Raw genomic sequence first — 26,418 nt, 5'->3', positions numbered from 1 at the left:
AACCACAGCCAACAAGAATCCACCAGCCCCACTGGCTTCCACCCCGCACTGCAGCAGACCGAGCCTCCTCCTGACTCTGCACCTGTACACCCCTCTGCTGGCAGTGGGTCCCCAGCCCATCCTCATCCTTGGAGTTCAACTCAGATGTCACCTCCTCAGACAGGCCTGCAGGCCATCCCGCCTTCGCATCTCCAGCACAACACCTGCACCTTCCACAGCCCCTCTCGCCATCTGGAATTCTCTGGTTTGTTCCTTTGCACACCAGTCTCACTCTCCCCTGGGTCAGCTCCGTGAGGGCAGAGCTGTCCACCATGTTCACTGTGGCGTCCCAGCACTTGACTCTGGGTCTGGGGCCAGAGAGTCTTGCTTGGATGGATGGACGGGTTTTAGTATCATGATTTCCCAGTACTCTCCTAGAAAGAGCTAAAGTCATCCTTTTGGAAGCTGACTTCCAGCTTTAAACAGGCTTCAGGCTAATAATGCCATCGCATAAAGCACCTCGTATACATACCTTGGCATTTATTTTACAACTGGGTGCGCTACACAGAGATAGAAACTCCACACATACCCAAAATGCCAAAACATATATACGTGTGTACACACACACACGCACATTTTGCTCTTGTTCATAGCTAAGGTGGGTATTTGCTTTAAGCCTTTCCGGGCTAAAACTGTCCAGGCCATAACAAGGGATAAAAAGGGGTGGGAGGGGCCTCTGCCTGGGGTTGGAGCAGGCCCAGGGGTTCACCCTCAGGCCACCTTGTGGGAAAGCACTGCGGACTTCCATTCAGCCCTGGGTCCCGCTCAAGATCCCCAGCTGTCACCAAAGGATGTCACTCTCACCCTGGAACAGACTGACAGTTGGGGCACAGGAGTGGGTGACATTTCTGAACTGTTAAGCCAGACTGGATGTCTCCTAGGGACTTGTTAGGAAAGGCAGGCTGTCTGATAGCTGTCCCGCATCCAGTAAAATCCCTGCCAAGAGAAAGACGCAGGAAAGATGCTTAAGGGATATGCAGGCCAGTGACTGCTCCAGCCAGGCTCTCACAGGCCTGCTGGGGCCTGAGAGGCACCAGGGATGAGTGGAGAGGGCTGGGCATGGTGTACAGGGAACGGTGGGGACTGGGGCCACTGGAGGGTCGGCCGGGTGAGGGGGCCTGCAGGAAGGCCACTCACGTGACCTCATCTTCCCTCTCTTTTGAGAAGCCAGGCATTCGAATTCATATGTGAAATCTCCCCATCTTTAGGTTTTGGAAGCAAAGCTGCCAGCTGTCAGTTTGCAGCCTGAGCTCCTGGTGAGAAACCCACCCCAGCAGTGGCCGTGGGGCCTGCAGCGTGACCTCTGGGCATCCTCAGGCACCGGCTTTGATGACGTCCTCAGCCCGCACGACGGTGCACGAGAACCAGGCCCACGAATCATCTGTGCATGAGACGTGAGACTCTTATGAGGACCCTGCCTGTCACATCCTTGTGCCCTTCTGACACCTTCGGGAGAAATGTCTCTCTGGGCCCAGTATGGAGACGGCTCTGCTTCTCCTACTGTGCAGGTGGGATCTGTTTCAGGAACACTCTGACTAGGTAAGGGGCGTGTTCCCCTCTCCCCTGCGGACCAGGAGGCCTAAAGACAAGGCTGTGGCCATCTCCAGTAGGCCCCGGGCCGCACGGTTCTCGATCACGTGACAGCAAGATGATCCCGCCGCCTTAAGCTAGTTAACACACTGCTTCCAAATCCTCTTTAGAAATAGTCAGGGTGGGAACGAAGTCATTGGAATCAACACCAACGGGACGTGGTCCTGGGGAACCTGGCTCCCTCGTGCCTGTTCCACGTCTAACTGTGCCGCCCCAGGCGGGTCATCTGATGTCTCTGAGCTTCTCTGTAAAATGGGCGGCTCGCTTCCTGCCCTGCCAGCCTCCAAGGGAAATGGTAGGGACTGAAGGAGGAACCTGTGCCGATGGGACAGGGCCTCACAGGTGTGTCTGTGGGTGGAGCCTGGACTCCAACAAGAGGGCTTCTAGGCGGAGGTGACACCTGGGTGCTTACCTCTCACAAGCTCATTGTCAGCTAGACCCCTGGTTCCCAAATACAGGCGAGGGCTTTGGTGACTGTCCTTTCTTTGGAAGGATTATCTTTTATTTTTTTTAATTAAAATATAGTTGAGGGAGGTGGGTATAGCTCAATGGTAGAGTGCACACTTAGTATGCATGAGGTCCTGGGTTCAATCCCCAGTAACTCCACCGAAAAAAAAAGTAAATAATAAAAAAAAAAAAAGAAGAAAAAAGTAAATAAATAAATAAACCTAATTACCTACCCCTCCCGGCAAAAAAGAAAATAAATAAATAAAAGTAAAAAATAAAGTATAATTGACTTACAATATTGTGTTTGTTTCAGGTGTGCAGCAAAGTTATTCAGTTACATTATTTTTTTCAGGTTTTTTTCACTACAGCTTATTGAATATCGTTCCCCGCATCATACAGTTAATCCTGTCGCCTAATTCACATATAATAGTGTGTATCTGTTAAAGGAAGGATTCTCTTTGATTCTGACATTCTACCCTTGCTTCCTACTTCCTAGGTGGTCAGTGGATCAACTTTTCTAAAGCGATGGCAAAGGCGGAGACAGCTGCTGTTTTTAACTTCCTCTTGGCAGGCGTGATGTTAGCACCTTTCATGAGTCCTCCAAATGCCTTTGGATGCTTTATGCCAGTGCACAAAATTCAAAATCTGAGAGTGGACTCTAAGCCCCTTTGGAGGCAGAGGCCCCACATGACATGCTTATGTGCAGCCCAAGATTCAGGGGCGAGGCCGAGCCCTGCCCGCCCACTGGACTTACCGACACCTGGTACCGCACGTCTGAGGTCCACACCTCCTCGTCCCCCACCACGCACGGGATGGCTTCCGTCCGGCCCTTCAGGTCCTTCAAGGCCTGGGGAGGGGACAAGAGGTCAGAGGGGTACTTCCTTCCCCTCCACTCCCAGCCTAAAACCCTGATGCAGAGTCTGTAAACACAGGTGCCCAGGCAGGAACAGAGATGAGGAGGGTGCCAGGCCGGACCTGTGGTCAGAGACAGTGTGCTCCCAGCAGGGGAGCGGGAGGAGAGCAGAACTTAGCACCCCCTCAATTGCCACTTCCTGTCCAGTGTGGCCAGGTCTTTCCATTACAGAAAAGATTCCAAAACTGCATCTGAAATTTATGTGAAATCTCACAATTCTACATTAATTAATGGGAGAATGTTTTTAAGCATCTGTGGACTGATGACTCCTGACCTGGGGCCCCAATGAGACCCAGACTGCCACCCTACTGCTTCCAGATCCTCCCACCTTCCAGAAGCACAGCTCTCCCCAGCTAGGCTTCCTTCCAGGGTTGAGTGCAGAGGCAGGAGGGGGTGGGTGGCTGTCAGCACAAGGAGGTATCTTGGGGGCTTTTCTTGTGAAGGCTATCCACTCCAGGACCTACACCACTGGGTGCCTCCCACCCTCTCGTTACCTTCTGCAGAGCATCTCGCTCGGGGCTGCCCTGCGTGAACGCCAAGATGGGCTCGTTGGCCACCTTCAGGGAGGAGGTGTGCTTCCAACACAGCCTAGGAAGCAAGGGCAAAGAACAGAGGTGACAGGTCAGCAGTGGCCACCACCAGCCCCAGACCCTCTGTTTCCGACAAGGGGATCCTGGGTTGGCCCAGAATCTCGAAATCCAGAGCAACTATAGAACTAGGGGACAAGAACTGGCCTTGGGGTCCAAAACTCAAGTTCAAGTCCAGGTCCTGCCACTACATGTCCTTGGGCATGTGACCCGCCTCCTCCCAGCCCCTTTCTACATTAAGTGAGAATAATCAGAGACTCACATGGGGCTTGAGGTTTAAATTCACAGATGCAAAACCACTGCTTTGTGTTTCGCACATAAAGAGGGTTTATTCTCCCTGTATTTCCCGATAATGCAGACTTTCTCCCAAACAGACCCAAGTTACTTCTTTCTCTAAGCTGAAAAGGCAGTGTATTTCAGAACTGGGTCTCACTGGAATGTGAGCTAGCTGAGATTTTCTTGGTACAAAGAGCTGAGCTCCGGGTGGGCAAGTACATCCAAGAGGTGGCCGTGAACTTGGAGGAGTGCCCTGAGCTCGCTCGGTCTCCAGCCACAAGGAGAGCTGCTGTAGGGGTTCAGGGTCTGATTCCCGGGTACTGAGCTCCAAGGACTCCTTGTTCTGGAGACCCTATCCAGTCTTGGCCCGTGTGACTTCACTAATCAGTGACCACCAGTGGCAACCACCCCTAATGTGTCTGGGGGTTCCCAGGCGGGTGGGAGGGCAGGTGGGTAAGAGTCCATCAGTCCAGAGTTGGAGCCCCAGCTGTGGGAACTCTTGTCCAGGCCTCAGTTTCCTCATCTGTAAGCAAGGACAATAAATGCTGAGCAAGGCCACCTAGTGCACAGAAGGCACATTAGACTTGTCAATGCCATCGTGGCATCCAAAGAGCCTCACAAGGAGCCCCTTGCAGAAATCAGGTAATTTACATCCTAAAAGGAAAAAGAGTAGTTCAAGATCAAGATCAGGGGAAACCTGGATCTGAGTCCAGAAAAACCCAGATCTATTTCCCTCTGGGGTCAGTGCCCCATGGGCAGAGACCCTGCGGGTGAATGAGTTGGGTTACCGGTCACTGTGGGACAGAGGGCACACACTTGGAGGACCACAGGGCCTCGCGGGATGAGGGGGTTAGAAAGAACCTGTTGGAGGACTTGGGTTCTGGTTGGGTGATTTGGGGAGGGTCTAAGGAAGCTGGGGTTTGCTCTGGCTCGGAGGCTGTCAGGAAGCAGGGCAACGATCTGATTGGGTGAAAAACTAGCAGCTCCTCATTCGGCAAGAGGGCAGGTGACTGGTACTTCGGGGGTGGCACGGTGACCTCTGGGCTTAGACTCAAGTAGGAAGCGGGCTTGTTCCACCTCATTTCATTATGGTCTCAGGGTGACCTTGTTTGAGGCTGGGGTCCTCCAACAGAACCAAACGGCCTGGCGACGAGTGTCGGGCACTTTTTCTTCCCTCTTTCTCCCTGAGAAGGGGTCTGGGAACACCCAGCCTGGGAGGCCTGGAGGAAGGACAAAACCGGGGGCCGGGAGGGCAGTTCCTTCACTGATTTTATAAGGTTACTGGGCACCTGCTATCTCTGGAGAAACCGCAGTGACCAAGACAGCAAGACCTCTGGTTGTGAGACGGGGGGGGGGGGGGGGGGGGGGCACAGACATTCAAGGAATGACGCAGCAATTAGCACCAAGATGGTAGAAGCCTCATTCTAGTTATACGCTCATTGTTAGCTATTAGCATGGTGAATGACACTCCCACAGGCGCCATGACAGCTTCGAGGTTGACCATAAAAAGTCAAAAAGTGGGTGGTGGCCCAGTTCCCAGGACTCCCAGCCCCTTCCCCAAAGTAGTTGGAATAATCCTCCCACTTGTTAGCATATGAAGTTACCGAGCCCATAAAAACTAACAGCCCCCACATCTCGGGGCCAATCTCATTTTTCCTAGCTGACCCCACACTCTGAGGCCACCAGTCTCCCTTCTGAGTGAGACGGACCGCACCCTGTCCACGGAGCGTGGATCTACTTTCACTTTCAACTAAGCACCCGGCCCCGTACCTCGTGGCCTTCTCTTGCCTTCTGAGACGGCCTGCGGGCATCTCTCTGAATAAATCTACTTTTACTCAACTGTGGCTCACTCTTGAATTCTTTCCTGCGCAGAGCCAAAACCCTCACATGGTGGGGAGCATCCCAGGGCCTCAGCTGAGACCTGGGACACGGCCATCCTCTAGTCCCCCATTTTTTCCTGGATCAGTTACACGCAGCTGCCCTCCAGGGGACAAGGCAAGAAAGGAGCACAATGGTGACAGAAGGGACATGAAAATGAGGAAGGGAGAAGGGCGGGGCTACTTCAGCCAGGGTGATCAGGGAGGGCCTCTCAGAGGAAGTGACCTCAGAGACCTGGAGGTCTGAGAAGAGCTGGGAAGAGCAGTCCAGGCAGAGAGAAGAGCGGGTGTGATGGCCCAGGGCAAGGAGGGCAGTCAGGAACGGGGAAAGGGGCCTGTGCAGTTGTGGGGAGGGGGGAGGCTGCTCACCCAGGATTCCTGAGGGCAAAGTGAGCCCCAGGGCCTTCCACCTCCTCTCCCACTTCCGCCCCAGCCACACCCACCACATTCCTCAGGCCCCACCTTCCCCCAACCAAAGGGAGAAATGTGAGGCTAATGCAGCCTCTGGCTGAGCTATGTGACCTTGAGCAAGACCAGGGGCTCACACAGGGACACCCATCTCTCAGGGCTGCTCTGGAGATAGGAAGGGATAATAATGCACAACTATAGATTTTAATAAATTAGCATCCACACCGCCCCCTCCCACCCACTGCAGTGGGGAAGAATGGAGAGGCCTGAAGATTCCAACGGCTACATGTCTCAACAGCCTTGCAGGAAAGAGGAAGGCAGCATCTACTTCCCCAACCCAACCCCTGCCATCTGGAAGGTTCCAGATGCCTTTCTCTAGGACTCAGCAGCAGCACGCCACCACAAGTCAATCAGGTATCCACATGTCCTCCCAGAGCTGGGCTGGGAGCCAGGAGGTGGGCCGGCTGAGCCCTCTCTGGTCGCCAGGTCCTGGTGGGTGTGAAAAGCACAGGCCGTGGAAGCAGACACATCCCGGATGAAACCCACACCCGCGGCAAGACCTCAGCACATCATTACAGAATCTGCAAGCCTCACCTGAGGAATGGGTGACACCATGATCCTTGCAGAGTAACCGTGAGGATGACAAGCCTGCCTTTTCCTTACCCCTCTTGCTCTTAGGTTTAAATCAGAAAACTGTAAAGGTCTTCCAGAACGTTTATTTTAGCAGGCCGGGCTTTCAAAGACACCCCCAAGGATCAGGGGCTCAAAAAATACTCCTGGAATAAACTCAGCAGCACGTCCCACCCAGCACAGAAGCTCAAAATGTAGAAGCTACCAGCCTTCCCCTCCCTGTTCCCCTCCAGGCAATGTCATAAACAGAAATCCTGCAGGTCTCGCTCTACCTTCCCGGGGCAGAGGCCCCCCAAGGCTATCTCTGTGCCTGGAAAGTCTCTAGGCCCTGGCCCCACTGTCCATTTGTCTGAATGTGGCTTGGGGAACAGAGACCGGTTCAAAGATTAGCCTGAGTCAGTCAAAAATAATCCAAGGATGCCTGACAAACTTTTTTCTTTTTCTGTGGCTCATGGACCATTTGGGGTAACTTGAATACCCTTCCACTGGCCCAGGGGAAGGCAGATTGAATCACTTACAGGACTCAGGGCCTCTATGAGGGTCTGCAAGGTCCTTCTAGGCAGGACTACATTCCTCATTCATTCACTCATTCATTCATGCAATCAGCACCCATCTATCCCACACAGCAAGGATACGGAGAGCTCAGATGCGGTCAAACGGCTCTCCCCAGTGTGCATCGCACCTACCAGGTGCCTGGCTCTGGAATGTAAAGGTGAATCCAACCCGGCCTTCTTAGGGCAGCTCTCAGTCCTCCCACTTCAGGAAGGAGGCATAACGCAGAGTCTGAATTTGACTCAGTTTCCCCTAACAACCTGGGGTGCCCCTTCTGCTCACCTGAGGACTTATGGCCCAGGCCTAAGACCCCAGCTGCCCCTCCCCACCCTCTGCAGGTCCTAGGATCTGAGCCAAAAAGGCCACAACACCAGAACAGCTCCTGCAACAGGTGATGTGAGGGCTGGATGGAGCTGTGGGCCTCCAACGCAAGCTCCGGAATTTACAGAGGGGGAGACTGAAGGCGAGCAGGGCAAGGGGATGCGGCGGGGTTGCTGAGTTCCCAGGTCCAAGGCACCATCAGCTTTTGCCTGGATGACTATAACAGCCACTCCTGCTCCACTGTCTCCAAGCTCCTCTCCAAACTGCAGCCAAAGTTACCATTTTAATATGAAAACATGATCATGACCCAGAGATACAGAGAGTAAGTGCTCAGCTCAAAACTACTCAGTGGCTTCTCATGTCTTCTACAGTAAAGAATTAGAATCCTTACCGTGGCCTCCAGACTCATTTTCCATCACCCCCCATCCCCTCTGACCTCGTCTGCTGCAATCTGGCCACCCTGGTCTTGTCTGCCATCCTCTCTGCAGGAGATACTAGCCCCGCACCGCCTGGATGGGGTCCCTATCGGAGCTTCTCATAGGTGACAACCCTCATTACAGAGCTCTGACTGTGCTCCCACCAGGCCCTAGGCTCTACTGGGCCAGCCTGTGTCCATTTCGCTCACTACCAGACACACCGCCCAGCCCGCAGTAAGCATCTGGGAAATACCTTTAAAACAATTAATGCGCAAGTGGACAGCAGGCCCCCAGGACTGGACTCCCAGGCCTGCGTCCTTTCGCTAGAACCAGGTCCCCAGGGGCTGGGGTCAGGGGCAGCCAAGGCCAAGGAGAGGAGGAGAAAGGAAATTGTCCTTACTTCATTCTGCTTCCAGGCTTTGGGGCTGTTATCTGGGACCTGATAAGACCAATCCTCCTTATCTCTGAGATAAGGGATCAGCAGCGGAGGTGAGAAGAAAGCACAGAGCCCAGGGCGGGGCCAGAAGGAAGGGGCGTCCAGCTGCAACAGGGAGCTTCTGTGAAGCATTTCCCGCAGGCCTGGCAGTGCTGAGTGATGACCTCACTGACTTCACCTACAAGCGCATTACCCTAAAGACTGTTATTACCTCCGTCTTACCTGTGTGGAAACTGAGGTTAACGGCTCATGGTCACAGCTCGGGAAGTGACAGAGCAGGATTTGAACCCAGGGTTCCTCACCTGGGAGACAAGCTCTTGCCAAAGAAGGTGGAGGGAGACCCACAGTCAGCTGATGGGCTGGATTCATCCTCCTTGCCACCTGGCCAGCACCTCCCCACTTCTCACCCCAGCAAAGAGGCTGCCCCGAGATGGGCAGTGACTTGTCCAAGGTCACACGGCTGCAGCCCAGGGCCTTCACTTCATGACGTGGCCCACTGGTGGGTGGGGTGGGAGGAACCAAAATCACGCTTGAAGCAACACTTACTAAGTTTTCTAGGTGCCGGCCCCTCTTCAAAGTGGTTTTCATGGACAAACTTGTTTATTCTACAAGACAATTGTATAGAATGGCTACTTTTATCTTCCTTTTCTACATGGGAACAAGAGGCAGCACAGAGAGGTCAAGTAACCTCCCCAGGGCCACACAGCTGTTAAGAGGTGGAGCCATGATGCACCCAAGGTGTCCTGCGGGCCATTCCAACAGCAACTGTTCAGCCCCTACTCTGCACTGAGCCACATGCCGGGAACCAGAGACAGGTACCCCAGGTGTGTGTGTCTGCACCGACTGCCACCTGAGTGGAGATTTTTATAACTTTAGAAGCAAGTATTATGGTCACCGTGGGGTCTACTTATTCCTTTACTAAGTTATTCACAGAGCACACACTGGGTCCCTGGCCCCCTACAAGCCATTTGTCACATCTCTAATCCTTGTGCTGAGTGGCTGTTAATGGGATTATCCCCATTTTACAGATAGGACACCAGAAGGGCCAAAGGAGAGCTGCCCTGGCAGGGCCACAAAGTGCTGGGTGAGCGTGGGTTCCCCGGGGAGGATGTTCCAGGCCAGAAACACCCCCCTGGCCACTGCCTGGAGGGGTGAAAGGGCAGAGTATGTTCAGGGAACGGTGGGAGGTACCAGGCCCCTATGCCCATCCAAGAGGCGGGCAGGCTGGGACAAGCGTTGGGTGGTTTTGTAATTCGGAAAATTAGACAAGTACGTGGGCTGAGTGGAATCCAAAGTTTTCAGGACTCCTGCAGGGGAGCTCCAGCCCACAAGCTTCCTGACACTGGAGTGGGGTGTGGGTCGGAGCCACCTCTGGACCCCGGTACCCAGCAGCGTCTGATACAAGAGCATGCAAGGGACAAAAATTAACATTTACTGTAAGCTTACTATGTGCCTGGGTTAGTTTTTTCACTTATTAAATTTATAGATAAATATAACTATGTATCTTGGCTCTTTCCAAAGAGAATTTGCAGAGGACACACATGACAAAGTTAATGAAATAGAGACAAGGGCAGGTCAGGGTCAAAGGAGGCAGAAGGCAGTCTGGTGTTTCCTAGCTTAAGGCCTTGGACTTTTCCTTAACTTCCACGGGCCTCAGTTGTTTAATCTGTGAAGTGGAGACAGTAACACCTACACTGTAGGTTGCTGAGGAGGTAGGTAAAATAACCTACATAAAAGGTAAACGGTAGCCACTGCCCTTAGTGATGGTCCCTGGGCCATCCGTAAAGGACAGGTGTTTGTGGATGGTCTGCAAGACTGGTTGTGATAAATATCTGTTGACAAGGAAGGAATCAGTCACCAAATGTTTGCTGAGGGCTTACCAGATGCCAGTCACAGTTCCAGGCCCCGGGGACATACAGTAAGGTCGATAAGTCTGAACTGAAAAGCAAGCCACAAAAAAGTATTCACAGATGAGTCCATTTTGTTGTTTTTCTAACACATACAGATCCTTGGAACATGAAAAGGCTAGTAATCAAAATGATGGCAGTGGTTACCTCTGTGTGGTAAGGTGCCAGGTGAGTTTAATAACACTTTTTTGCTTTATCTGGACTTTTCACAATGGACACATACTTATTAAATAAAAAGAAAAGGCATAATCAAGAGTGTGTTTAAAAATTGGCTGAGATTCCTGGCACTCCAGGCAAAAAGGGAAACACTCAGAATATCACCCATATCAGTTCCTCAAGAGATGGTTTTTCTCCGCACTAGAGTTTTATGTATAGGACACTGAGGGAGATCACTAAAAAATGTTTTAAAATTGTTTCCCCATAAATGCAGACCTGGCATGCCACAGGTGTGTTCTAAACAACTGACCAAACACCACAACTGTTCTAGAACCATGGCTCTCAACTGTGACCGATTTTGCCCCCCTACCCCCTTGCCAGGTGACATTTACCAATGTATGGAGACATTTTTTTGTTGTCACAACTAGGGGATACTATGGCATCCAGTGGGTAGAGGCCAGGGATGCTGCTAAACATTCTACAATGTACAGGCAGCCCCCACAACAAAAGATTACCAGGCTCTGATGTTAATGTTACCGAGGTGGGGAAGCCCTGTCTAGGGCATCCGGCCAGCAGGCCAGCTGCTATATCCGAAGAGGTAACCTGAGCCTCCAGACCTGGTTACAAAATGCCTTCTCTCTGATTGCAAAATGCTTTTTCTCCATTTGGGAGGCTTTGTAATTAAGAGCATGAGTCTGGAGTCAGACTGACTGCAATTTCGGTCTTAACATTTGTCTTAATGGGCAGATAAGTTTCCCATCCGTAAAATGTTAATAATACAGTGCTTATCAGCACAGTGCCAGGCCTATGATACTTGATTGCTTGATAACTATTGCTGTTGTGAGCTTTTTAAATATTTTTTCAGAATATGGATTTCTTCCTACCAGATCTTAGAGGTTTTATATGTCTAAGGCTTTCTTCCCCATTAAACTGAAAATTCCTGGAAGGCTCTATCCACAGGTAAATCCCTGGGTACCCTGCCCTGTAGCGTTTAGCACAGCATCTGCATGCGGTAGGTACTCAGTAAACACGTGAATTTTTGTAGCTTCCATCTAGGGTCTGAGAGGGGCGGCTTCAGAGTGAGGGGAGAGGTCTGCAAATGGGACCATGTGGAGGGTGTGGAGAGCATGGTCCCCGATCTCGGTTTGGAAGAAGAGCCCCTCTCTTTCATATCCATTGCTCCCCTGCCCCCCTCCCCACCCCCGAAAATATACAGCAGTGCTGAAACTCATCCGTGCCCAGGCACCCTGTACCATCCCTTGGGACACTGATTAACTCAGAAAGGGCAGAGCTCAGCAGGGGAGACATAACTGGTCACAGTCCTAGGGGTCAGGCAAACAAAACTCAAATTGGGGGCAGAAGCTGTCCAGCTCTGAAAGAGGCGGACAGGGACACGGATCCATAGGGGTGCAGCCTCACCAGACTGTCAGCCCCTGTGGGGCAGGATCTGTGTCCTACCTCCATCCTCCACTAAGCCCAGAGCAGAAAGGGGCTCTGAGAACATTCGCCACTGAGTGGGCAAGGGTCCAGGAACACAACTCCACAGCGCGAGAGTGTGCAAATCTGGGTTTGCAGGGCAGCTCCACTCCAAAACTACACCTCATCTGTAATTTGTAGCAATATCTACCCACAGAAGTTTACATACCAGTGATAATAACGATCATGATTAATAGCAACTGGGCACTGCCTACGTGCCAGGCACTGTTCAATGCCCTTTACAAGTATTAACTCATTTATTAATCATCACAATAAGGCACATACCAAGTGCCTAGCACAGGTTTTGCACATTATACGCACTCCATAAATATCATTATTCCATCTGTCAGAAGAAAGGAGTCCTTTTCCCTGCCCAACACTTAACTTGAAAAAAGGGGAAGAAGGAGAGAAAGAGAAATACCTGTAGAGAGGGAAGACCCAGGGACCCCCAGCAATGGGTCCTGAATGTGAAACAGAGGGTGGGGAGGTGAGTAGCGGGGTGTGCTAAAAATAGAGGTGCCCTTGGAGGAAGCCACCGCTCCCGCGGCAGGCAAATTTCGAAGATCCAGTATCAAGAGAAAGAAGAGTGATTAGGCGGCTACTTTCTAAGCGTGGGAGCCAAGAGAGCACAGAGGCACCCCACCCTGCCGCAGGATCCGAGAAGGGGATCCTCCTTGCTAAAGGAAAACGACATCTTTGGGAGGCGAGGGGAGCGCAGTGGGAGGAAGGCCTGGGTGGGGGGTCCGGCGGCATCAGAGGAAGTGACCCCCAGCGGAGGCGAGCCCCTGGGAAACCCGGTGGGGATCTGACAGGCAGGGAGCGCGGCACCCTGCGACTCCCGGGACCCCGGGCCAGCAGGCTCCGCTCGAGGCCTCCCCAGGCCCGGTGCTCACTCACCCGGCCGCCCTCCAGGGGCGAACCAGCAGGGCGCGACGGAGCGCCAGCGGCGGCAGCAGCATCTTGAGCTCACGACGCGGCTGTTTGCTGGACCGTTCGTCCCCGGAGCTTCGGGACTGCAGCACCCTGCCCGGAGCGCACCACGTCGGCTGGAGGGGGTACCGATCACCCCGGCCGTCCTCCAAGTCGGGCTCAACCGAAAAGCCTCTATATTTATTTTCTGTTAATAAAATAATTCTTTTTTAAGGCCTTGATAAAGGACAGGGCAAAATAACCCAAAAGAGAAGCCTTGAAATGTACACATTTCCCTCTCTTCTCTTTATGGTATGACCCAGCCGCCCTCCGGAGGCGAGAGGGAGTGAGCTCCTTCGACCAATCAGAGTGATACATGGAAGCTCCTGGACCAATCAGAAGGGCGGTCATGTTGCAACCTTCTGAGGCCGGGACGGAGGGGCCGAAACAGCCAATGAGAGAGCGGGAATGGGACACGTGTGAGGCGGAGCGGAAGGACCGCGGGTCTGCGAGTCAGGTGCGGCAGGAGTCCTGGTCGAAACACTCTCGCTGTCCTAGGCCGGCGGCTGCCAGGTTCTTCGACCCCGCAGGGCCACATCGCGACCAGCCCCCTGCCGTGAGCCTGCTGTCCCTGGCTCTAGCCTCCTGGTCGGGACCGAGCCACCCTCCACTTTCCGGTCTGGCGCGGGGCCACCCAGCTTCCTGCGGCCTAGCACTTAGATAAATCAGCCTGCGTCCTCGCAGATAAGATGTTCAGGCTTTCCTTTGAAGCCTCTGGCCGCGGAACCAGTTACTCCCGTGCTTTATACTTGCCCCCTAAACCAAAATTTCAGTTTTCTCTTGGAGAAGTTGTTTGGATGATGAACACGTGAATGTTGTTTAAAACTCTGATTCTGAAGTCTTCCTGAGGATGGAATCTTAGGAAGCCATTCTATTCCTAAAGTACTATTAGAACTTTTCTAACGCTCTCTCCTAATTTATCTGTTTATATTTCCTCCAGCAACGTGTACCGAGAACCTGCTTTAGGAGTCAGAGTTCCAAGGCTGATCGTGGTTCTCCCTATGATACTGGCAAAACACATAACTTTCCTGGGCCTCAGTTTCCATGCCTATAAAATGGGAGTAACAATACCTGTCTTAGAATGCCCTCAGTATTTCAGGCTACTCTTTCTCTAGAAGGTCACACTCTTTAAGGCACTTTGTTAAACAAAGAGTGGGGAGTGGGAAAGGAAACTACAGTTGTCCCTCGGTATCCGTGGAGTCCCTGCAGATACCAAAATCCAGGGATGCTCAAATCACTTACATAAAATCGCACAGTACAGTCAGCCCTCCATATTTGAGTATGGGAAACATGCAGATTTGGAGAGCCAACTGTATAAAGTGCAAATCTTAGAGGTGGTAAAAAGTAAGTTGGAATTGGTAGTGGCTGCTTTGCTTCATCCTTGAAGAAAAACCCTACTCGTGAGGCTCAGTTCACACGGGGCAATGTCCCCCTGAATTCAGCCATTAACAAGAAGAAACCAGAACATTGGACAGCATCAAATCCACAGCTCAGGAGGTGGCCTTTCTAGGGCACTGTGAGGAGGTTTAAGAAATGGGGTCATTGTGATTAACAGGACTTCAGTTCCAAACCAGGCTATGCTGGTTATTCAGTCTGTGATCCCTCTGGCTCTCTCTTCCCCTTCTGTATAATGTGTATAATAATTCCTGCTTTAACTACTTCCAAAGATTTTATTGTGAGATGCAAATATAACAGGTGATGTGAGATGGCCCTACTTGATCACTAATAGGCTAATTCTTTTGTTTTAGTGTTTATGTGACCCTCTGTCCTCTTGCCCCTCCCCCATCACCACTTTCTCCATTAAAAACAAAAAGCACCATCAATTCTAAGACATTTCACTTTATTTAAAAGAAGCCAATATACAGGATATAAAGGGCATGATATTTACAACAGTACAGTAAACAGGTTGGTTTCCGGTAGGATCAGTAGTCTTTCAATGAGTATAAACCCCCCACCCCCTTCCCCTTGACACTAGACCCAGCTGGCAGACAAACAGCAACAGTGGGGGTGGGCTGAGACTTCAGGCTAGGAAATCTCCCTGGATGGGGCTAAAAATCAGGTAGATGCTAAAATGTCCATGACAGAGTGGAGGTGGGGTGGGGTGCCTTTGCCTCATTTCTTTGAGGGCTTGGCACCGGTGAATGGTGAGGGATTTGCCCGAGACTAACACACAGCCCACCTTGAGCCTGGAAATCTTCCACCCATGGAAAATTTCCTTCCAGAGAGAATCTGCTGTTACTCATACCCACTCGGCCACCTCCAGACTCCCCACTCGAGAGTGCCCTTCTAGAACCAGAGTTAGGTATCTCAAGATGGAGGACCCAGGTCCGAGGAGGCCCCCAGCACCCTATTTCCTCATCCAGGACCCTGGAGGAGCACGTCAAGGGCTGCATCCCAGGCCTTGGCCTGGGGTAGGAGCAGCCAGGGCTGGGCTATAGGTTATCTCATGGCATTTCCACTCCCGCTCCAGCTGCTTGACAACCTGGAACCCACTGGAGCCCAGGCCCCAAGGAAGCTGCGTGCTCCCTGAATCGACAGACCATTGTCACCCACACTCTGCTGCTTCTCAACTCTCTCCCAAGCATCGCTGACCTAGAAGTGGATCTTGGCGGATCAGAGTTCGAGTAACTAATCGGAGCCCACCCTCGGAAGCAGAGCTCCTCCCTACCTAGTGCCATTTTTCCCTCCCACCACCCACTTCAGTTCCGAATTCCCCACTGCCCACCCACTCCCACAAGTGTCTGCCTCCCTAGACTTCCAAGGCCCAAGGAGCTGGGGGATCGAGGAACAGGGAAACAGGGTGAAGGGGGACCTATGCTCTGCTGAAGCTGCTCATGGGTGTGGATGAGTAGGCGGTGAGGCTGGGGAGATGGGGTGAGGGGTACTGATTATATTAAATCCAGCAGCAACATGCATCTTGTCCACAGGAAAATGCTGGGCTACCACAACTGCCTACCCTAGATTAAAATAAAAAACCTTTCCTTTCATAAAAATAGATGAGAGTCTCTTGCTTTATAAATAGAGTACATTTAGCTTAAGTTACACCTTATATTATCCCTTGCCCCACACCCTCTCCCCCATCTCAACATGGTTTGATTCTCCACAGGTCATCTGAGCTACATCCACAGAGCCAAGTCCATAACGGACAGGCCCAGCAGAGACTTCTAGACATATTGCCACAAGAAAACAAAGTGTGTTAACTTGCCAATCATTTTTTCCCCTGTTCTGAGTCTCAGAGAAGTATGTATGTGTGTGTGTTCCACAACCAGGGAGCCAAAGGAAGCGTCTCTCTCTGCCCCTCCCCAATCCTCTCTTTTTATAAATGCCCCCCAAAACAGGAGAGTGAGAGAGGGCAGCACAGGAGAGCCCATCTGAGAACAATTCTAAAATACCAATGTCAATATGACACTGGGCTTAGAAATAGAAAATCAAAATTAAGTATTTACAGCTTTACAAAGGACGGACCAGTTAGTCCCAACTGGACCTGGTGCTGCCCCAGCGAGCGTTGGGGTCTTTCTTGGCAAGCTGTGGGCTCGTGGTGAGGGGACAAGCAGGGCCCACTGGCAACTAACTCAAAAAAGAACTTGGTGGGGAGGGAGGCCAAGACCCAGGACCGAGCCCAGGAGGCAGGTCACTAACACTCTTTGCTGTCCCCCCATCCACCTGTCCCAAGTCCTTGCTCCCCCAGGGGAAAGGATGGATCTTTCTGGCCAGCATCTGTCTCTTGCTCCTGCCATCTCCAGACTCCCTAGACAAATTCAGAGTACCCAAGTCCCCAAAGACAAATGTACTATGTGTACAAAGGGGAAAGTAAAATTAATACCACTGGCCACCAATCACCATGGTCACCTTAGTTACCCCCAAATACTTATATTGTTGCCTTACTGTCTTAACTCTAAAGATAGGTCTGTCACCCTCCCACCACCTTGAAGAACAACCTGGGGCTGGCTTCCACTCTGCCTGCCTGCCCACGGCATTCAATGCCCCCCTCACCCTGGACAGAGGAACCCTGGAGTCGGGTGGGGGGTTGGTGCAGCCAGTTTCTCACCCTCCCAGAAACGGAAAATCTTTTCAGCAGCTGAGGTCCAAGCCCACCTGGCTCTGATAACCTTTGGTTAAAATAAAAATAAAACTAACATAACAATAACAGTAACAATAATAATCAGGTATGTTTGAACCCTGTAACCTTTAGAACAAGGGTCAGTGAGGAAGAGGGGAAGGGGCGGTCTCTGCTCCGAAACCATCGTCCCTCCATGTACCTAACAAGGGGCTGTTTGGCTAACAAGAGATACTGGAAATGGAAGTCCTTCAGCCAGACTTTCATAGGGAACCAGCAAGGAGGTTTCCCCTAACCAAAAAAAAAAAAAGGAGTAAACTCACAATAAAGGCCACCAAGTTCTGATAAATAAAAATTACACGCAGTCACTAACACTCTCCTTCTCTCTCTCCATATATATATATATATATGTGTGTGTATATATATATATATATGTATATATATATATTTATATAATATGAATATTATGTACAATGTTTTTAAGACTGCAAAACAGGTGGGAGAAACAGAAGAGAGAGGAGGCCCTTACAGTTCCCTGGTACCCTGGGGAGGAAAGACAGGAGACCTGATCCACTCAAGGCCAGAGCCCCTCCTGTGCCTGCAGACACAAGCAAGGGTACCCAAGTTCTGGGCCTTGGGCACATTTTGCTCCTTTGACCTCCAGGGGGAGCCCCTGGGCCAACAAAACCAAAAATTGGCCAACATACCCACAGTAGTGGGTCCAAAAAGAATTTTTTTTTTAATTAAAAAAAATAATATAAAAAGCAAAGCCTGTTCTGCTGGCTCCAAGCTGAGATTTGGGGGTAGCCTCAACACAGTGCCCTCTGACTCAGCTCCACTCAAGTCTGGGGAGATACTGGCTCAGATTAACTCCCCAAATGGTCAATCAGTTAATTATGGAAAGAGATGAGCTTATGTCCATGAGCAGAACAAGGATGGTTCTCACTCAAGCTCCTGCTCCCACCATCTCTTCTCTGCCAACAGCTCTCACTGTCTCCCTCCCCTTCCCTTTCCAACGCCTGCCAGTGGCCAAATAGTGGGCAACTGGGGCACAGTGGAGAACCAAGATGGCGCCAGGTGGTACCAACCCAGCTCCATGGTGAAGGGGGTGGATACCAGGCCTGGCCCGCTTCAGACTTTCTCACAGAGAAATTACAGGTCTATATCCCCTTATTGTTGGCTGGAAAAAAAAAATCAAGTCATCAGGGTAATAATAGACCTCCCCAACCCACAGAGGTCCCAATAAAGCAATCAATCGGGTGGCCAAGGGCCTTGCAGGACCCAGGCCTCGCTACCGACCTTGCCCCAGCCCCCTCTCAAGTCAGTGCTCACTCTTAGAGGCTGTGAGAGAGATGGCCCTAGCTTCGGCCTCCCTCTCAGCTCCAGGGGAAAACCGGGAATCTGGGAGAGGGCCTACCTTCCACAATGGTAATAAGGCAAGCTGCTTTTTTTTGTTTGTTTTGTTTTTTGCATAGTAGTTTAAACACAGTGAGGTTCCACCTTCCCCCACAGTGCCTTGTCCCTCTGCTTTGCCACTTGGTCCAAAAAAATAAAAATAAAAATTTGTCTTCCCTCCCTCCTTCCACCTTTTCTCCCCTTCAGTAAGTGCAAAACCCTTGGGAAGTCCCCACCCAGGCCTGGAAAGGTCACAAAGGCAAACAGCTCCTTCCTGCGGGGGGGAGGGAGACCATCTCCAGCCCAGCTCTGGCAGAGGAGGAAGGGCAGAGCTTATGGCCAATCAGAGGAGCAGGTGGGAGGGTAGAAAATGGCATTGTACCATGCCAGGGGCCCCCGCCCTCACCTTAGAGTTTTGTATAAAAACACCTGCTAGGAAGAATTCTTTGGAGCTCAAAGTGGCTCAGCTTAAGGGAAAAGGCACAGTTAACACTGCATCGTCTGGACAGAAGTCTGCATTTGTAATGTGGAGAACAATAGAAATTGACAGCACCATTCCTTGGGTGGGTGGATGGAGAAGGGGCACTGGTTGGTGGTGGGCGGAAGGAAGGGCGGAAGGAAGCAGCAGTCCCTCAGGGCCTCCAGAGAAGGGAGGGCATAGGAAGTCTGCGTGGTGAGGCCTGGAGCCCCACTCCGAGGAGCCTTCCTGGCCCCGTGGGGAGGGAAGGGCAGAGGCCCCCATCACCAAAACCACCAGGCACAGGCGGGCAGCCTCGGTCATCAGCTGACCATGGGCTCCACATCCGCCTCCCGCTCAAAGTCGTCCTGGATCTCGTCTGTACTTCCTGAGTCGCTGCTGGCCACAGAGCTGGGGGACGGTGAATTCCTGGAAGGCACAAGAGAATGGAAGGGGGATGTCAGAGGGCAGCCTGGGGACCCCTGAAAGGATTTAAAGAGCAAGACAGATTGAGCAGCCATTCCTGGAAAATCTAGACTCAGAGGGAGATCTTTTCCCGAGAGCCACCCTCACTCAGCTTTCCTTAGCATCTTTGAAGCTCACGAGTTGAACGTGGCTCTCGAGACCTCTTGGGACCCCACCCCCGCCCTCCCTGCACCAGCCTGTCTGATGGCTCTGGGTGCTGATCCAGGAACCATGGATCAAGTTCAGTTCCTACTCGCCCATCACCTAACACAGGTCTGGGCAATTAACTCAGAGCTCAAAAGGAGGCCATACAGGAGAGAGGCTCATAGCCCTGGGTTTGAATTCTGCCTCTTTTGCCAATGAGCTGGGGGGGTCTTGGGCAAGCTATTTGCCCCACCTAAGTGTGCCCTCCTCCATCTGAAAGATGGAGATAACAACAGCGGGTTCTGGGAACCAATGAGCTGCAGGTATGACACGCGAAGCCCAGGGCCCACACAGCTTCCCACGGAGCTGCCTCTCCCTCTCCTGCAGCCTGAACCACAGCCTGCAGGAATAGTCATAAGAGAAACCATTTCAATAAATGGATTTGTGCTTCGTGCCAAGCATTTTATGTGCATCGCCTCATTTTATTATCAGCATGTCTATCTTCCCCCAAAAGGCTGCATGTTCCTCGAAGGCAGAGGTTCTGTCTTTGTCCTGGGGTCCCCCAATAAATAAAAGAGGCCCAATGCATGTCAGTCTCCTGGGGACAGACCCACATGGCCTTGGGGTAGAAGATGGGAAAGGAAGGAAATTTGCTTCCTAAGGACACACGTGAGCCCCACCCACTCCCCCACCCACCAATTCAGCAGGAAGTGGGGCATGGGCTCCAGGAGAGCAGGGGCTGTGGCCTTGCTCAGAGCAAGCCTTTGACAATAGCTGTTGAATCAATGCGGGCAGGACTGTGGCGGGAGTTACGTGAGATTAGATGTGTAGGGCATCCAGCACACAGTAGGTGGCTAATATTCATTGGATGCATGGACAGGTAGATGGACATATGGACGGACGGGCTGGGCAGATGAAACAGCCAGGATGTCAGTTGCAGCCCCACAAATCCCCCTTGGAGGACACCGCCACTGAATCGCCGTGGAGGACAGGGCCGGGTACCTGTCTGCTGAGCCTTTGATGAGCCGGCGGCAGGTCTCCATCTGCACGTCCAGGCCCCGCTTCATGCTGCACATCTCCATGTACTCGTGCAAGTGTCGGTTCATGTCGCTCTTGGCCGTGGCCAGCTCCAGCTGAAAGGAATCAACACGGGATAAAGGGGAGTCCAAGTCATCCTTGTAGCAGACCTCTCAGCAACCTCCCATCGGGGCCACCCAAGGACACCACGCCCCCAGGGCGCTCCCTCTGCCCTCTGCTCTCTGCATACTGGTCCAAGGACCCTAGAACTGCTGCTGGTGGAAGAGGAATGGTAGCTTAGCAACACAGGCAGCCCCAGCAACTCCGCCCTAACCAGCATCCCTGAACTCCTTCAGGTGGGCTGGATTAGAAAAGCCCTGAAGTCTCTCATGTTTCTGTTCCTTTTCCTCTTCCAAGTGATACATCCCCCAGGGAAGGAGCCGCCCTTCTCTTTCTCCAGCATGACAACAGCAATGACTCTCACTGATAGATGTGGCCAAGTGCAAGGCTCTGGAGCAGAGAGAACTGGGCCTGAAGGCTGCTTCCTGGCTGTGGGGCCTTGGGCAAGTCAATTGGTCTCTTTAAACTTCACATCCTTCTCTGGAAAACGGGGCACACAGTACCTACCGCATAGGGTGGAGGCAACCAGGTACCTCCAGATACAGACTTGGGGTATGCAGATACTAGGGAGGGTGTATTTCTAAAGGGCTGACTGAGTGCCCAGCGTCACTCAATGTCACTCAAATGTCACCTTTCACCATTTTGAGATCACCATCTCAGTTCAATAACTTAAAAAAACTTTCTGCGGCAGACAGGGATCACCACTCCCATTTTACAGATTAGGAAACTGAGGCCCTAAGAGGGGTGTGACTTGCACAGCATCAGGCAGGGAATCGGTGGGCCTCGCGACTCCCAATGCTGGGTCTGCCTCTCTACCAGCCCCTGTCTGCACAGGCATTTAATCACCAGGGGGTCTCGACCCAATAACATGAACGAGTTTCACTAGAAAAGGCCTCACCTCAATCTGGCCTATGGTTTCCTGGTATTCCTTGTCTCGTGTCTTGAAAAAGGATTCAGTCTCATGGATCAAGTTGCCCAGGTTTTCCTCTTGCTGGGGAAACAGAACAGAGGGGACAATTTAGCTGGGCGGTGGGGGCTGCAGGGAAAGAACAGGGGATGAGGGAGTCATGGAAAGGAGGTGCCCCCAGGCGCCCACCTCCCAGCCTCTAGGAAGCTGGGCCCCAAATCACCTCGCCCTGCAGGTCGATGGTTGGATTGCAGTTGGTGAAGTCCTCCCACAGCAGTAACGTGTCTTCATTCTCTTCCCATGTCAAGCTGTCACAGTCATCATCAAAATCAAAGGTCTCCCGCCTATGAGGTGACACAGGAGGGCATGACTGAACAGAAGCCTGGATGGAGGTGGGGGAAGCAAGGGACACTGTGCTCCTGCCAGGTGGCCATCCAGAAAGACGGGGCAGTGGCCAAAGGGGACATGCACTTTCTCTGTGGAGTTCAGCTCTTTGCAAATGTAGAATGAATTTATGTATTATTTATACAATTTAAAATGTATATTCCTAAAAGTGCCAGGTTTTCATTAAGGTAGACTAAAGATATTTTCCTCCTGAGTCCAATCTCATGACTATTTTCCATTCATTTCAAAACTCATTCCTGGAGCCCCTACTACGCACAAGGTGATTCATATGATCTTCTCTTCAACTTGGAAAGGCTGGTATCATTATTTCCATTTTACAGATAAGGAAACTGGAGCTCAGAAAGAATAATTCACTTATCCAAAGTCACTCAGCTAGCCTGTACCAGAAACCAGATTTTTCTGTTTCCTACAGTTTTTTCCGTTTCCTACAGTTTTTTCCACCCCATCAAAACATCACCAAGCACCTAATATGTGCTGGGCACAGGACTGGCCACTAAGCATCTATTAAAATGCAATTCATTCCATCCCCACAACAATCTTACGAGGTGAGCATGATCATTAGTCCCATTTTATAGGTGAGGAAACTGAGGTGATGAGGGATTAGGTGGACTTCTGGAATAATATATGCTGGAAATCAGATCTGAATGCAAAGCATGATTTCAGGGCTTCCCTATTCACTAGAATTGGAAGGAGGAACCATACAGGTTTGCCTGGGACTGGGGTTTCTGGAGATGCACTGGTTACCCCAAATGGAGGGGATCATAGGATCATTCAGCTTAAGATGAGAAGATGGGAAGGCTGACGTCTATAGGAGTTAAATCACTTGACCCAGTGAGTCAGCTGCAGAGGAAGATATGGGTCCAAGTCCTCAGATTCCCATATCAGGGTTCTCCCCACTCCCTCTACTCACTCCTTCAACTACTTTCTGAATCCTCTGGGGCATTGCTCCCAACCTGCTGACAGTGAACCAGGCTGGGGCCACCGGGCAGGGCCCAAGAATTTCAGGAAAAGAGCTGTCCAGAGCGCCCCCTGGAGCCAGGTTCCACACCAAAAGGTGGTTCCTGGGGGAGCCTGCAGGTGGCTCCCTGCATCCAGGGACAGGGCTGCAGGGGAAGGCGCTGCCTGCCGGGCAGCTCCAGGCAAGCCCCTGGGGTCGACGAATCGCAGCATCACATACTAGACTGCTGACTTCACTTCCTTCCCGGCGGGACCCGAAGGACACCCCAGCCGAGTCATGGGGAACTAGAAAGGACAGGAAGCTGGACAAGAGAAAGGAGAGTGGGGGAGGTGTAGGACTGAGGAGGAGGGCTGGCCATGGTGCAGAGAAAGTAGCAAATTCCTCCCCTTCTCCCTGGTCTGAAGCCCAAGCAACCGGTTTTGATCAGAACAAAACAACCCTGACACGGGTGCGTTATTCAAAGACTTCAGAGGAACTGGCTGCAGCTTCTGGCTTGGGTCTCAGCCCACAGCTAGCGGAGCTGTTGGGGGTTGGGGGGGGGGGGCGTCGAGCCCTGCCTAGGGTGAGGTCTGCATGGCCTTGGCTAGAACTACAAGGGTGGAGGGGGTGATCAGAGGAATATTTTTTTTAACTTAAGCGATTTTACAACCAGATAAATCTAATTGGATACTGAACCCAATTTAAACGTGTCTACACTCAGGTGCCCATTTTTGTAGCATCAGAAAGAAAGCTCTTTCATATACACGGGAGGACAGCTTTTCAGCTCACCCCATCCCTGGGCAGCCTATGGATTCCTGGTGACTTTAGGAAAACTGGGGACAATTTCTTCAGAGAAGCCCTTTAATTCAACCAGATGAACCCAGCCGGGGCTTGAGGGGGTGTACAGTCCTGCTTTGCACTCAGGAATGCCCAGAGCAACGTTCCGAAAAGCTAGCCCCAAGCAAATGTTCTCTTCCAGAGCCCCTCTCATCCGCAAAAGGTGAGAATATATGGATTAGGGGGTGGGGTGTCAAAAGATGAATCAAGGTCTAGGAGTCTCTTCGTCACCCTCAAGATAGCACCCCTCCCCTCCCCAGGCACACCCATCCAGTTCAGTTTCAAGGGAACAGCAAGTACAGGGAAGTGTCAGGGAAATCCCTCCTGCCCAGTTCCAACTCCTGTCTTCCTGACGGTGTGGCAGGGGGGCAGAAGAAGGAGATTGCTTCTGAGCACAAAGACAGCTGGGCGGGGGCAAAGCACTGGACCGAGAGTCGGGGCCCCGCTCTGTCCCAACTCCTCGCTAGCCCTCTCTGAGCCTGTTTCCTCATCTGTGTGATAGAGGGGCTGGGCAGAGTGATCTCTGGCCTCTCCTGTGCTAGGCCAGCCCCGAGCACTGTAGGAAGCACGAGGAGAGGCCCGTGCCCCCGGCTTTTGAAACGAGTATGATCAGGAGCACCTTCTGATAGGAGGCGCCCTCCTGGATGAGGCTCTGGGAGGTTTGTGATGGCTCATCAGAGCCAAGAGCTCAAATCCAGCCCTGCTGTTGGAAACCCAGGACTCCGGGGAGGGGACATCAGGCCAGGAAGCGTGCTCGGTCCTCAGATGCAAAGGGGTGGGGTGAGGTTGGGGGTGGAGAGGAGGGATGGAGTCCTAGGCTGAAGCTGAGTTCTCAGGGCATCGGGGCCCAACTGCGAGGAATCTGGGGGAAAGCAGGCAAGAGCAGGCTAGTGGGGCAGAGGGAAAGGAGGACACTGGAGACCCAGTCCCAGCCTGCCCCTCTGACTCAAGGCCCTTAGGTGAGTCAGTCAACGCCCGCAGCTGCACCTCTCCCCACCCCTCCCCAACTCCACTTCAGGATACTACATGGATTACAGCTAAAGGTGGATCAAGACTGCAGGTAAGGCACTGGATGGACCAAGGCTACAATGCATCCCTGCCCCAGAGGACTATACCCAGCGAAGTTCTAGTAAACCAGCTGTCCGCAGGGGTGGGAGAGGGCCGCCCAGATTGGTGGCATGTCAATTTCCCACAGTGGCAAATTTTAAGCTACTAATGCACCATCACTAAACCTGGAGTGGGCAGGCATGCATACAGTCAGTTGTCACGAGCTGGAACAAGCTGGCTCCAGCCCACCACTGACCATACCCAGCCCAGACTCTGCCACTAACCCAGGCAGCAGCTCCTTGCAAGAATTTAAAAAAAAAAAAAAAATTGTAACTTTGTATGGTGAAGGATGTTAACTAGCCTTTTTGTGGTGAGCACTTCCCTGTATATACATATAAACATTGTGAATCATTACGTTGTGTACCTGAAATTAATACAGTGTTATATGTCAGTTATATTTCAGTTAAGAAAAAAAACTACCCACAAATGTGACCATCATTACCAATTTGGCCCTTTCTAAAAATGTGAAACTCCCCAAATCATAAATGTTGAAAATGATTCCAAATTCTTTCAGAACACCATGCTGGGCCAAAGTATGTGCAGGCTACTTTCAGCCCAGGCCACCAGCTTGCCACCCCTACCCTAGCAATCTGGGGAAATGGAGAGGAGCCCCCTTCGCCGGGGCAGCAGGGGTACTCACAGCTGGTTAAACACGCGTTTCATCTCGTCCGTGATGTTCATGGAGCCGACGTCGTCATCCGAAAACCGGTTCACCTCCCCGTCCTGCTCTGAGATGTCATCATCTGAAGCCACCTTACGCTCTTTCTTTTTGGGGACCACCTGACCCGGAAAGGAAGAGATAAAGGTAACTGGCTGGGGTGGAGGCTCTGCTGGGGTGGAGGGTGGGGTGGACTGGGAAGGGAGATGGTGTCCCACGGGATGGATGGAGTGTGGCTGGGGCCAGCCACTGCTGGGAAAGATGCACAGGTCCTCTAAGAAGCAGGCAGCACTAGCAGAAAGCGTGAGGAGGGGAGACATGCAGGATGGAGGAACAGATGGCCCGGACCCTCCCCTGCTCTGGGAGGCCTGGTAGTTGGGCCGGCTCAGCTCACCCCTTCACCAGAGAGGCAGCCCCATGATTTGGGAAGAGGAGCAGACCAGACTGGGATACCAAGGCACCTGGGATGTCTCAGAGCCAGCCAGAGAGAGGAGAACCTCTCACAGAGGCACAGGTGGCTCCATGCTTCCCAGAGCCCTCCTGCTCACATGCAAAGGTGATGAACAGGCAGGCAGCCCCAGGTTCAACAAGCTTCCTTCACTCCAAGCAGACAAGACATGACAAGGCTGAAATGGTCTCCCCTGCTTCCCCGCAGATGGGCGGCGAGAAGGCAGGAGGTGGACAAAGGGCCCCAGGGAAGCCCGGACCTCACCCCACTGCATCCAAAGTCACACACTTAAAGCGACAACACACCGTATTGCCCTAGGCTCGAGCAAAAGCCAAACCACAACCCAAAACTCAAGAAGCAGCCTTCGGACAATGACGCACACCCTTCAGGCAGCTGGATAGTCCCCAAGCCCTCCCTGGAGGACACTCTCCAGTGCTAACCCATCGCCTCCACTCGGGACACAC

General features: G+C 52.1%; 2 protein-coding genes and 1 long non-coding RNA gene across 7 annotated transcripts in view; 1 reads left to right on the top strand and 2 right to left on the bottom strand.

The window, feature by feature from the left end:
- ALDH4A1 (aldehyde dehydrogenase 4 family member A1) overlaps positions 1-13,250 on the bottom strand; it is a 29,962-nt gene extending 16,712 nt beyond the window's left edge. The window contains exons 1-4 of one of the 4 annotated variants that reach the window (XM_045518485.2): positions 12,929-13,003; positions 10,373-10,430; positions 3,484-3,577; positions 2,831-2,923 (exon numbers count right to left, since the gene is read on the bottom strand). In XM_045518485.2, the coding sequence (XP_045374441.2) occupies positions 2,831-2,923; positions 3,484-3,577; positions 10,373-10,407 (222 nt within the window). In that variant the 5' untranslated portion in view covers positions 10,408-10,430; positions 12,929-13,003. Of the gene's footprint in view, positions 1-2,830; positions 2,924-3,483; positions 3,578-10,372; positions 10,431-12,928 lie in introns of those variants that run through there. The other 3 variants (XR_012511431.1, XM_010957455.3, XM_045518486.2) reach the window with 3 other exon arrangements.
- A 1,573-nt stretch (positions 13,251-14,823) lies between these two features.
- The window catches only part of IFFO2 (intermediate filament family orphan 2), a 46,627-nt gene continuing 35,032 nt past the window's right edge, over positions 14,824-26,418 (bottom strand). For both annotated transcript variants that reach the window (XM_074377297.1, XM_010957764.3), the window contains 5 exons: positions 25,489-25,628; positions 21,786-21,906; positions 21,554-21,646; positions 20,521-20,651; positions 14,824-19,338 (listed from right to left, as the gene is read on the bottom strand). In XM_074377297.1, coding sequence (XP_074233398.1) covers positions 19,233-19,338; positions 20,521-20,651; positions 21,554-21,646; positions 21,786-21,906; positions 25,489-25,628 — 591 coding nt within the window. In that variant the 3' untranslated portion in view covers positions 14,824-19,232. The remainder of the gene's footprint in view (positions 19,339-20,520; positions 20,652-21,553; positions 21,647-21,785; positions 21,907-25,488; positions 25,629-26,418) is intronic.
- LOC141579636 (uncharacterized) lies at positions 23,774-25,495 on the top strand. The gene is made up of 3 exons (XR_012511430.1): positions 23,774-23,904; positions 24,693-24,801; positions 25,363-25,495. It is a non-coding gene; the product is annotated as an uncharacterized LOC141579636 (long non-coding RNA).

The sequence above is a fragment of the Camelus bactrianus genome, chromosome 13 (genome assembly GCF_048773025.1).
Source record: "Camelus bactrianus isolate YW-2024 breed Bactrian camel chromosome 13, ASM4877302v1, whole genome shotgun sequence".
In the NCBI taxonomy this organism is placed as follows: domain Eukaryota; kingdom Metazoa; phylum Chordata; class Mammalia; order Artiodactyla; family Camelidae; genus Camelus; species Camelus bactrianus.
This window is presented reverse-complemented; position numbering and strand designations above follow the sequence as displayed.